The sequence below is a fragment of the Poecilia formosa genome, unplaced genomic scaffold (genome assembly GCF_000485575.1).
Source record: "Poecilia formosa unplaced genomic scaffold, Poecilia_formosa-5.1.2 Scaffold85, whole genome shotgun sequence".
NCBI classification, from domain to species: domain Eukaryota; kingdom Metazoa; phylum Chordata; class Actinopteri; order Cyprinodontiformes; family Poeciliidae; genus Poecilia; species Poecilia formosa.
In genome coordinates, this window is record NW_006800024.1 from 75,294 (window position 1) to 86,537 (window position 11,244).

The 11,244-nt window shown below is 36.1% G+C and overlaps 2 protein-coding genes across 2 annotated transcripts; one reads left to right on the forward strand and one right to left on the reverse strand.

Moving 5' to 3' along the window:
* Positions 1–97: 97 nt before the first annotated feature.
* Positions 98–6,333, forward strand: rhbdl2 (rhomboid, veinlet-like 2 (Drosophila)). The gene is made up of 8 exons (XM_007557203.2): positions 98–951; positions 2,019–2,241; positions 3,100–3,248; positions 3,981–4,093; positions 4,281–4,381; positions 4,697–4,757; positions 4,852–4,913; positions 5,306–6,333. Exons 2-8 carry the CDS (start codon positions 2,050–2,052, stop codon positions 5,483–5,485), a joined length of 858 nt encoding a protein of 285 aa, XP_007557265.1. The 5' UTR covers positions 98–951; positions 2,019–2,049; the 3' UTR covers positions 5,486–6,333.
* Positions 6,334–8,094: 1,761 nt separating this feature from the next.
* LOC103141523 (C-Myc-binding protein) lies at positions 8,095–10,657 on the reverse strand. The gene is made up of 5 exons (XM_007557205.2): positions 10,497–10,657; positions 10,281–10,353; positions 9,396–9,444; positions 9,151–9,280; positions 8,095–8,622 (listed from the first exon to the last, which is right to left on the reverse strand). Exons 1-5 carry the CDS (start codon positions 10,509–10,511, stop codon positions 8,575–8,577), a joined length of 315 nt encoding a protein of 104 aa, XP_007557267.1. The 5' UTR covers positions 10,512–10,657; the 3' UTR covers positions 8,095–8,574.
* Between the last annotated feature and the right edge of the window lie 587 nt (positions 10,658–11,244).

Consider the following 11,244-nt stretch of genomic DNA (forward strand, 5'->3'; position numbering starts at 1 on the left):
TATATGAAAAGGAAAATATTAAGAACTTAATATTGTAAAAGGCATTAGGATTTTAAAGTATTGGGCAAAATAGCAATACTGGGTTTTAGAAGTTGTACAATAAAGATTAGTCATCAAAGATTAAACTTCCGCATATCTCTTAAGCGCAAAAATCATTAACCAAATGTTGAAAAGTCAAGTTCAACTACTCCTGGGAAAAGGGATCGAAGCGCTTATACTTGAGGCATTTCCTGGAAACTTTACTGCCAAAACAAAATTTGCAAAAATGTTAATTTTTTAGCCTTGTTAGAAAAAGGGTTAAAAACGTTTAAACGTCCGTCATTCCTAATTTAGAGTTTTACTGCCACCATGTGGTACGCTTGAGTAGTTGCTGCATCATTAACACATTCGTTGTTTTAATTCACTGTATTATAATTTCTTTAGTGTTGCGTAAACAATTAAAACGTATGCCTTTCTTTTGGACGAGAGATGATCAATACTTGTACATGATGAAGATATGTACGCTTTTGTTTTTTGCCGCCCTATGTTGTCCGTGACGTCACTGACCACAGGTGTGGCAACGTGAAACAGGTAGACGGTTGTAGACTGAACGACTGGGAAAGTACAGCCACTAGATGTTCTTCAAGCTGCGGACAAGTGTCACAAAGGAACCAGAAACGACCGTCACTCGTGATTTGTTTGTTCGGAGGAAGGAAGCGTCTTGGAGGGAGAAAAGAAAGCAAAGACTATAATTATCTCCGACCGATTTTTTTTTTTGTGTTGTGCCCCTTCTCACTTGGGGCCAGTTCGAATAAGAACTCGGCTCCGTAGGTCGTCTGAAACCACTGAGGGGTTGTGGTAGTCACTTGCTTTGTTTTTGTGTCGAGCTTAAATTTTACATTTGAATTATCGTGGGAACCTCTCACTGTTTTCTAATTGGAGCAAACAGACGCGTTCCTGCTGAAAGTTCAGGTGAGTTGGTCTCACTTTGTTTTCTACCAGGAAGAGCCTAAAACAAAAGCGAGTTCTGTATATTTCTTTTTAAAGGCCATCCAACTTGGCGTGAATATTATCATCATCAGCAGAGGAGAAGCTTAACAAACAGGAAATGCCTCAGCGTGGGCAAAGCTACTGGACGTACTGTAGGGAACAGAAGCAACGCGGGGAGTTTCAGTTTTACAGTAAATAATATCTTTATTAAAAAGATGCTAATCGTTTTACATGATTTACTCAAGTGTTTTAATTATTTACACTGAACATCCTTTTAGTTATTAAATATCTTGTAAAAAAAAAAGTTACAATTAATCTCTTAAAGCAGTAATACAATTTGTTATTTCACTTATCTGGATCCTTGTTTACATTTTGATTTCATAAAATAATTCCAGGTTTTCTCTCATTAGAAGTTTAATTAATAGATTTTTTCACTTTTGAAATTTTTAAGATTAGCTCCCTTTTACTATAATGTCATTTGTGCTTAGCTTAGCTTAAGCACAGAAATTTTCTTGTTCCTGATCCAGACTAGAACCTGGTTCTGGCAAAAGCAATTTTGTGAATAAATCCAATGTATCTTGATTTTAATAAACATATATACATGTATTTCTGTGTGTATGTGTGTGCCAACCTCCCACTAATAAGACTAGCTGTGATTTTATCTAATAAAAACTGAAACAGGAAATACATCTCTTTTTTTCCCTAAAAGCCTTCTTCTCTCTGATCATTTCTATGTATTTTACTTTGAAGGGCTGCTTTGACTGCTACCACTGCCTTGTTCTAAACAGTCTACTGTTTCCTGCATTCCAGTATGATACAGTGAAGCATAATTCTCCAACTTTCCTCTTTGAAAACTTGTTTTCAGTCATTTCTACAGTTTCCTCCCTCACACACTGATGCTCCACTGGAGAAGAAGCCATATCACAAAATGCAAAGAATGCTACTTAACCCGTTTAACCTATAAAGAATAGGATATGCAGTATTATCACCATAATATTCCTTCTGTTCTTCTGGGCTGCACGCTTAAAGTTTTTCCTCATGCATTTCAGAGCTTTGCAGTGTACGACTGTAGCAACAAAGATGGGTGACCGTGACTACGAAGAGGCGGACCAGGAGGACAACAGTGAGCCGGAGATAAATCAAGAGAAAGAGACGGGATGCTTTAGGAAGTTCCAGAATTTGATCATCCCACCAGAGTTTCGGGACCGGTACATGCAACGCGCTAACTGCCGCCCACCTCCGATCTTCATCATCGGCATCAGTATTGCAGAGGTAGGCTGGGATAAAAATCCCCAAACTGTAAAGTTCTCCGGCGGCTTTAAATGTTAACAAATGTGCTGCTTCCTTCTGACGGCCTAACTCATAAAGTTTATTGCAGTAGCATAATCTCACGCTAATAAATACTAGAAAAGGCAGGCCTTTGCTATAAATATCACATACAGAGTTGGGTAGAGTAGCTGCAAATTGTGTTGAAGTGAAATAAGTGTAACTTTAATATACTGAAGTAACTATAGATAGAGTAACCCGAATTTATACTCAAGTATAAATAAAAGTATGGTATAAAAATACTCCTAGCAGTACATTTTCACCAAAAGGTTATTGAAGTAAATGTAACTCATTTATATCCACATCTGATTATGTATGTAATTGCTGTGCTGTTTAACAAAAGTTCTGGAGGATTTGCTGTTAAATTCATATATAGTTCCACTTTTATTTACAAGGATAAATAGAAGGTGACACAGAAGTCTTCCTGATTAAGAATAAATACAAAATAAAATCTTATATTGATATTTTACATAAAATTAGTATTGTCTAAAAATATAAAGAGTTCACTCCTTTTTATCTAAGTTTTTTCACCGTTTAGCATGTTGATAATTGCTGGATTTGCAATTTGTTGGAGTGCTAGTCTCTCGGTGTGCAGCGTTTTCCAAGACATCTGTGAGAACACACTGTTGGGAGTAATCTTGAAAGGCCCCACATTTTAGTTAAACAAACCTCACCATCTGTGAGTCTGTTTCCCTCCTGCTGTCATGTCATCACAGCTGTTTTGCATTCAGTTTTGCTCCTGATATATTTATTTTGTAAAGTTTTAAAAATATTATTGAGTGTCAAATGCTTGTTCTTCCATAGCTGGCAGTGTTTATCTACTATGCCCTGTGGAAGCCTCATAAGCAGTGGGTGACCCTGGATGAAGGCATCTGGAAAAGTCCTCTCACCTACGATCCTGCCAAAAGACAGGAAGCATGGCGGTTCCTTTCCTACATGTTCATGCACGCTGGGTGAGGATAGTCAGACATTTGAAATACTTCAAAAGATGAAATGACAGTTTCAGTCAGTGGTGAGGAAGTGCGAAACCACCCTCAGTTTTCATCTCTTTAGATATCATTGAAATTCAACTTGCTGGATTACATCTGTGCAACAGTTGCTTTTGGACATTAGACATCATTTACATTGAAAAAGGAGCAACATTAGTGAAAATGTATACATATATATATATATATAAAATCATAAACTACCAACTACCAAGAAATTTCATATCCCGTGAGTACAAGCCGCACAGCAAAACCAAGCATATTTACCAAGCAGGAAAATGCATTAGCTGAGAGGAACAGGAGTGAGTTAGTTCACCGGATGCTAAAAAAAATCTTAGAAAGAATGGTGTCTTTCAGGCTAGCTGCGTTGCTTAGCACTAGGACTGGATGAAAAACTTTTAAGTGTTTCATATCAGTCAATATCAATAATTATTGATTTGTTTTTTGATTAAATTCATAGAATGATCAGTTGTTGTTGATCTGTTGCTTAGCCACACTCGGCAGCTGTTTTTCCAATGCAGGAAATTGACAGTAAGCGTTTACCGTTTGGTTAGACAAAGCGCTTGTTCACTACAGACACTCTGCTGTAGCAAAACAATTAAAACCACAAAAAATTGTCCTGTTTGGGGTGGAGTCTCATTTTTGTATCTGGATGTTGGTTCAGTGTGTGTTAACCTGCAGCTTTTCTTTTTTTTTCAGTGTGGGGCACATCTTCGGGAACTTAGTGATGCAACTTTTGCTTGGGATCCCACTGGAAATGGTCCACAAAGGGCATGAAGTAGGATTGGTTTACCTGGCTGGTGTCCTCGCAGGTAAGCGTCACCTTTCTCTAATTTTATCTTGAGCTTCTCTTCTTCTGAAACAGGTACCTGAGATTGAGACACCAAAGAGAAATAAAACCATTTTGTGCTGTTTAAAAATGCTTGAAGCCTGTTTTTCCAAGTTTGAGTTAAAACTGTACTTCCTGTTGATGATTTTATCTGTGCGTTTCCCCCCCAGGGTCTTTGGCCAGCTCCATCTTTGATCCTCTCACTGTTTTGGTTGGGGCTTCTGGGGGCGTTTATGCCCTGTATGGAGGTTATTTCATAAATGCAGTGGTGGTAAGTTGAGACACACCATGACAGGAGGATCTGCTCACATTCTTCCATGTGGAAATTGCTTAAGGCAGGGGGAATTACATTTGAATCTTTTTTTGGCACAAAAGTCAGCTGAGGGAGATATTTCTGAATGCCGGTGAAAGGTGGTTTTATCAACCACTCACTCTTGGGGGCTGAATGCCATGCTTTTGTGATGAAACGTGAAAAAGTTACAGTAATTTAAATACTTTTGTGACACGGTGCACATTGTACTAAAGACAAACAAATGAACTTTTAGAGGAAATGCCTTCATCTGATTTCCTTTCTTCCTTTTCACAGAATTTCAAACAGATGAAACTTATTTTTGGAGTGACTCGAATCCTCATCATCGTTTTAATTGGTAGGTTCCCCTCTGTTTTTTGTCAGTGTTCTTTTGAAATGTCTGGAAGTGCACAGTCATTTGTAGCAATGATTTAACGCCGCTTTGTGTTCAGTTGTTGCAGATTTCGGCTATGCCTTGTACAGACGATTTGCCAATTTAGAGGGAGGTGTAAAGGTAGGAAATCTACAGTGCACTGAAAAACAAACCAGATATTTCTGAGCTTTCTCGGAAACAGAGGATCAAAAATACCCACACTGAGTATTTTCGTGACGAGCTGTCATTCATGCAGTTGTATGCATGTATTTCTGCATACATCTGCATGAATTATGGTTTCAACTTGGTTTTGTAATAACTAAGTTGATTCTTAGCTTCATGGCTACAAAAACACAAATGGTGTTTACTGAAAACTTGACTCCTTACCCCCTCACCCATTTAGTTTATTGACTGTCTGTTAAACTAGTCCTATGAGTTTCGACTCAACATTTAGTGGAGTCACTAAATGTTTAATGGCAGCTTACAGCCTAGAGGCCTGAACTGAAACCTGATTTTTATCATATTTTCTTCAGGTGTCGTTTGTGGCTCATTTGGGAGGAATTGTTGCTGGACTGACTATCGGATACGTCTTCTTCATCAAATTCAATACGAAGCTGTGTAAAAACCCACTTTTCTGGATTTGCATATTGGGATATGCTGTCTTCCTTATCTTTGCTGTGTTCTTCAACATCTTCATCTCTCCTGCATCGTAGAACTGGAGAAGATTTCACCCAAAGTTTTGCTCAGGAAGCTTGTTTTGACTTGTCTTGAAGTCTTTGAGAATATCAACAAATTGCTTGTCTTGATCTTGATCTTGATATGGATTTTCTAGTTTTAAAGCTTGTATTTTGACTTGGTGTATAATAGGGCCACTTAGTGGTGTCTCAGAACTGCAAACACTATTGACAAAAAAGAGGTGTTTTGAATATTTAATCAAATCATATTTGTTTTTTTCCAGATAAGATGTTCTTAATTTCCATGTACTGATTTGATGGAAACCATTGCTTGTTTTGTTTGCATCAACATTTCTCATCCAGTATTAACAAAACTCCTGTGAATGTGAATTATTCTTCACAAAAATCACATTTTCAAACCTTAACACTAAAAATACTACAGAGCTTTAATCATCAGGTCTCATTTTATGTCTCATTTATTGTGCTTTATCCTGATAAAGGAACAATGAAATGTCCATTAAGATGTAAAACAGATGGTAGACACACACCACTACGTCTTAATATTGTTACCTCGTGAACTTTGTAAACACATTTAAAAGTTAACTGTAATTTCTTTTCTGTTTTTCTAATATTTTCTGTAAAGGCGATAGCTAAATACTAGCTTTAAAAATGGGGTATGTTTTAAGTTTGGTAATGTAGAAACATGATGTTTTAGAAGACATACCTCTAATCTAAGAGGCCATGGAGACTTTTCAACTGAAGTCCAAATATGACTTTTTGTTTGCTTTTGAATTTTCATATCAGGGTGTTCAAATAAAGTTAGTTTACTGGAGTGTGTTTTACAACCTGGCCTTCTGAAATAAAGGAAGCATTTTAAAGTTTCTTTACTAGCTTTTGTCTGATTATAGATTACCATCAATTGTCAATTTACTTGTATTTTCATATTGCAGTCATTTTTATCAACTATCTGTATAAAGTTTGGTGTTTCTAAACTGAGCTCAATTATACTAAAAAAAATAATTTATTCACATCTCTGGAAAAAGTAGAGAAGGGTTTAAAAAAATAGAGACCATGTCTCTTAATTTTTATGTAATTCTGTAAACCCTTCTGGAAACGAGATGTGCATAAATTATTTATTGACCAATTCTGTGCTGACATCAATAAAACATCATGGGACAAGACTAACACCATGTACTTTGGCAATATAAATTTAAAGATGTATTTGACATAATTCAAAAATACACTCACTGGTCATTTCCATCAGTGACGCCTAATGCAGGATGGCATCTTTTTCAGAATTGCCTTTCTGTAATGTGTTAGAAAAATGCTTGAATATCCATACAGACATGAAACATCATGCAACTCAAGAAGCCAGTATGTGATTATCTGAGCCTTGTGATATGGTATGTTTTCCTACTGTAAGTAGCCCTTATTCTGACATGTAAAAGACATTTTTATCTATACAGCTGCCGCCGACAACGCAGCCGATTCAGCTCCAGGAAGGTGTCACATAAACACAAATACCGGGCCAGATGTAAATCATGTTAATCAGTTTCTGAGTTCACTCAAGAGTGCAGCAAAGAATCCAGGCTAAGAGTTCCTAAGAACACAAGACTACATACACAGGATCCAGTTTGGCAAACATGCACCGACAGTCCAACCCTCTGATTCACCCCACCAACTACTGGTTTTGGACGGGTTTTCGTTTAGTATGCAAATACTTACTGTGTTATGTTTGAAATTTAAATCTTTTTTTTTAAATTGCTTTTTGTATTTACTGAGAAACAAATAATACAGAACATAGACATGTTTATCAAAAACACTGAACTGCACTGAGCATCTGTTAACATTTACCATCCAATTTGAATAGGATTGCTATAACGTATGGAAACCCACCCCCCAAAGCTGTAGATCATCTTTAAACTCAAAGCAGTACAGAGTAGTGAATGAAAAACTTTTTTTTTTCTCTTATAACGTAGCTCTAGTTTATTCACATGCATCTACAGTTATAAAGTTAAAGGTCATGACATATGTACATCGGTGAGCTGTGAAGTTTTCTGGATTGCTTGTTCACAGCTGTCCTTTCACACCTCTGCTGTTTTTGGAAATGCTGGAGCGCATTAGAGCTTGTTCACAGATTTTTAAGACATCAAGGATTTTTAAAACCTTTTCATTTTTTATGGCTCAAGAAATTAAGCTTTTTATTTTTCTTAAATTATCAGTAAAATCATCAAATAAGCCTTTGAAAATAATCTCTTATCTAGAGGAGCTTCACTTTTTTAATTAAAGTTCAAATCAGATTTTTAATATGACGCATTGAGATGCAGCTGTACCTCTCAAGAAGTCTGGAGTATTTGTTTTCTTTTATGGTAAATGTCAGTTATTTTTTTCAATGAAAAGTTCAACATAAGTCAGTTTTTGTACAACCTCTTTGTACAGCCCTGTGGAAATCTGAATTAGGGGCTTAGCCCTCAGAGAAAGCCGTTACTGGCCACTAAAAACCGTGCAGCGAGGGTTTAAAAAATAAAATTTGACTTCTGAGCATATTGGTAATGAAATAGCAGAACATAGCTGTCCTCAATAGAAACAAGCTTTGCTTCTGGAAAAAAATAACCTAGTATAGAGCAAGACATACCCTGATCGTTTTCACTTCTGTAGTTTAATGCATTATTGTTTCTGAATGCATTTTGTATGAGAAATGAAAAAAGATCAGGGTCAAAATATTGTTGAAGTATTCAACAGAAATGCAAATCGCCCGCAGAGCTAGAATAATTGAAGGTTTATTTTTCCCCTTCATGCCAGTTTCAGACCACTGGCTGCCTTAATCCAAAACATTAAACAATGTTACGTGTGTTCCCATTTTGAGGAGCAAAATAAATTGCACTCAAGGTGCCACACTTTGAACGTACTTCACAAAAGACTGAACACTCAGGAAAAATATATACAAACATATACAGAATAAGTTAGAATATAAGAAAAGAATAAAGTTGCGATTTACAGATAAACATCACAGCCACATAAAACATTCGGCTTTCACCTTTTACGGTGTAGTCCTATCTTTAAATTCAAACTGACAGCAGCATAAACAAATACGTTTATCAAAACAAAGACGAGTTTGTTGTTGAAATCTAGTTAGCAGCGGCTCCATCTTCTGAAGCTGGTTCATATCGCTGCAGCTAGGAAGAAATCCCAAAAAAACACTGCCGTTAGCTTTTATTTCATTTGAACAATTACCGTGATACTTTTTCATAATGAAAAAGAGAAAGTATCTTATTCTCATTCTCATTGGAATAAGAGAAAACATCCCATTTAAAGAGACAGGCATGAGAGCAGCACAATGTAAACAAAAAACATGCAAACAATCCTGACACTCCATCCTGATTAAAACTGGGCCAATTATGGGAGGAGATTTTATAAGGGAGTTATTATTTTTGATTACACCATTGTTAGTTCTGAAATCCATTTTTATTCACTGATAAAGTCAACAAAAGTTTTTTTTTTAAAAAAAGCTATGAAAAAATAAACTACTGATGAAAACCAGCAAATGCCATTTGCACATAAAAAACATGAACTGTATTCTTTGGAGTAAAATGTAAGAAGACAGTGCTCTCTTGTGGACTGTGCTGGTACATTTTCATAACTATTCAGACCAATTATATAGAATATTAGAAACAAAACAAACAAACAAAAAACAAGCAACATACCCTTGCTTTGAGATCTTTATTTTCCTCCTCCAGACATGCACATCTCTGTCTCAGGTCGTTCACTTCCTGCTGCAGAGCCTCTGTGTCTGCTGAAGTCAGGGGAACAGCACCAAGATGCTCCTTCACATATCTGGAAGGAGTTGGTTAAAGAATCTACAGGAAGTGAGTTCTCAACAAAAATTTGAAATCGTTACCGCACCACAAAATAAAACATGGTGGCGAAATGAGACGTGTATAAAGGATACTCCAGAGCATTGGGAGGCTTCTCTTGTTGCTCATACAGAGACACAAAAACTAAAAAGGAGCAGAAGAAGGTTACAATATACATCTCTTGTTGCTTGGCAGACATATTTACCTCACCTCCAAAAGACTTCTTCATTTAGGAAAGGAAAAAGGCTAATATAAGCAGCCAGTTATAACTGTTATTCTATTAAGAGCAAGGCATATGTGTATCATCTAAGCAATAGATATTTGAAAACTGATAGTAAATTCAGGAAGTTTTAATAAATGCTATGAAATTTTAACTTTGTAATCAATTTTACACACTTTAAAAATAGTGGATTTTTTCTTATTTAAATTTGAAGCTGTATTGGGTTATGATTTGTATTCTTATTTACATTTTTTTTTTTTTTGCGTACACGCTGTGAAACTGGAATTTTTACTTGTACAGTGAGAATTTCACATCGGCTCGTAGCCAAAATCTTGCTACAGTCTCGTTATTCAACTATGAATAGTTTCCCCTCCACCCAAGTCCTGGTGACAAGACTTCTGCTCCTCTGGTTTGAATGCGTCTCTACTCAAACACACCTGAGTCCAATAATTTAATTAGATGGTCTCAGCATAGCCTACTGAGAGCTGAACTCCACTACGCAGTGAATTATGTAAGGTTTAGAACCTCATCTTCTCATTGCAAACTGGAAACGTTTGCAAAAAATAAAGTGCACTAAAACTGTTGTTGAAGCTGTCGCTGTCAAATCTAAACGGTAAACATGACCAAGAGTCCTACGTAAATTACAAAACAAGAGCGTAGCGATGAAGAGCGTGAGCATAGCCCATGTTGGCTTGCAACTCCATAATAAAAACCCAGAAGTTACAGCCTTTGTAGTGCACATAAAAAATAAGCGACCCACCACTGGTGAGACTGTCAACAACTCCAGTTTTTTCCAAATATCTTCTGAAATGTTCTCTCTTAGAGTCAGAGGCCTGTGGGAAGAGAACATAGTGATTAAAAAGAGAATATTTTACTTTGAAGCCTCCTGGCGTGCTAACAGCGCAGCTAGCGTGCAGGATTTCTAATAAGTTCTAATTTACATGGAGAAATATAAAGCGACATTAAAAACACTTACTCTGTAATGCGCCATGATGATATCGGCTGTAAAGCTGACTGAATGCAAAGCTTGTATATTTAGTCTACCGCTTTGGTATCGGAGCGAATGAGAAACGGGTAAAGTACCACCGGGTCGGTAAAGTTAACTTTCGTTTTAAGGGTTCCAAACATACAGCGGCACTGAACTCAGTGCTGCCTTCATGTATCTCATGTAAAATGCAGCAGGTCCTCGTTTGTACAAAAGGAAAACCTTCATTAGTTAAACTAAATAAATAAGATAAAACGGATTAAATGACGACTACAGTAAAATATTTATATCTTTAATAAAATCACAAAATAAAAACATTACATTTCTAAAACAGACAAATTGAACTTCAATCACAGCACAAACAAGTCATTATAGATTCAACAAAAAATAAGAGAGAATAGAAAAAGAAAAAATAAACTACATAAACCCCACTTAATCTGATCAATTTAAGAAGCAAATAAAATAACATGAATAAAATTATTTTTCTTTGCTCTTTATTTCTTTGTTTCTTTCTTCCTTTCTTTCTTCCTTTCTTTCTTTCTTTCTTTCTTTGTTTTTTTATTACTTATTTATTGATGGAATCGCAATGTATATCTTTACATCACATGCTGTCTTAAAACAAATTTTCTCTGGAATAAATATAAAATATTTTAATTATGATATTTCCTACATTTTAGATAGACTTTGAAAGTGTTGAATTACTGACGCGTGTGTCTGTCCCCATCTGCTGGTAGTTTGA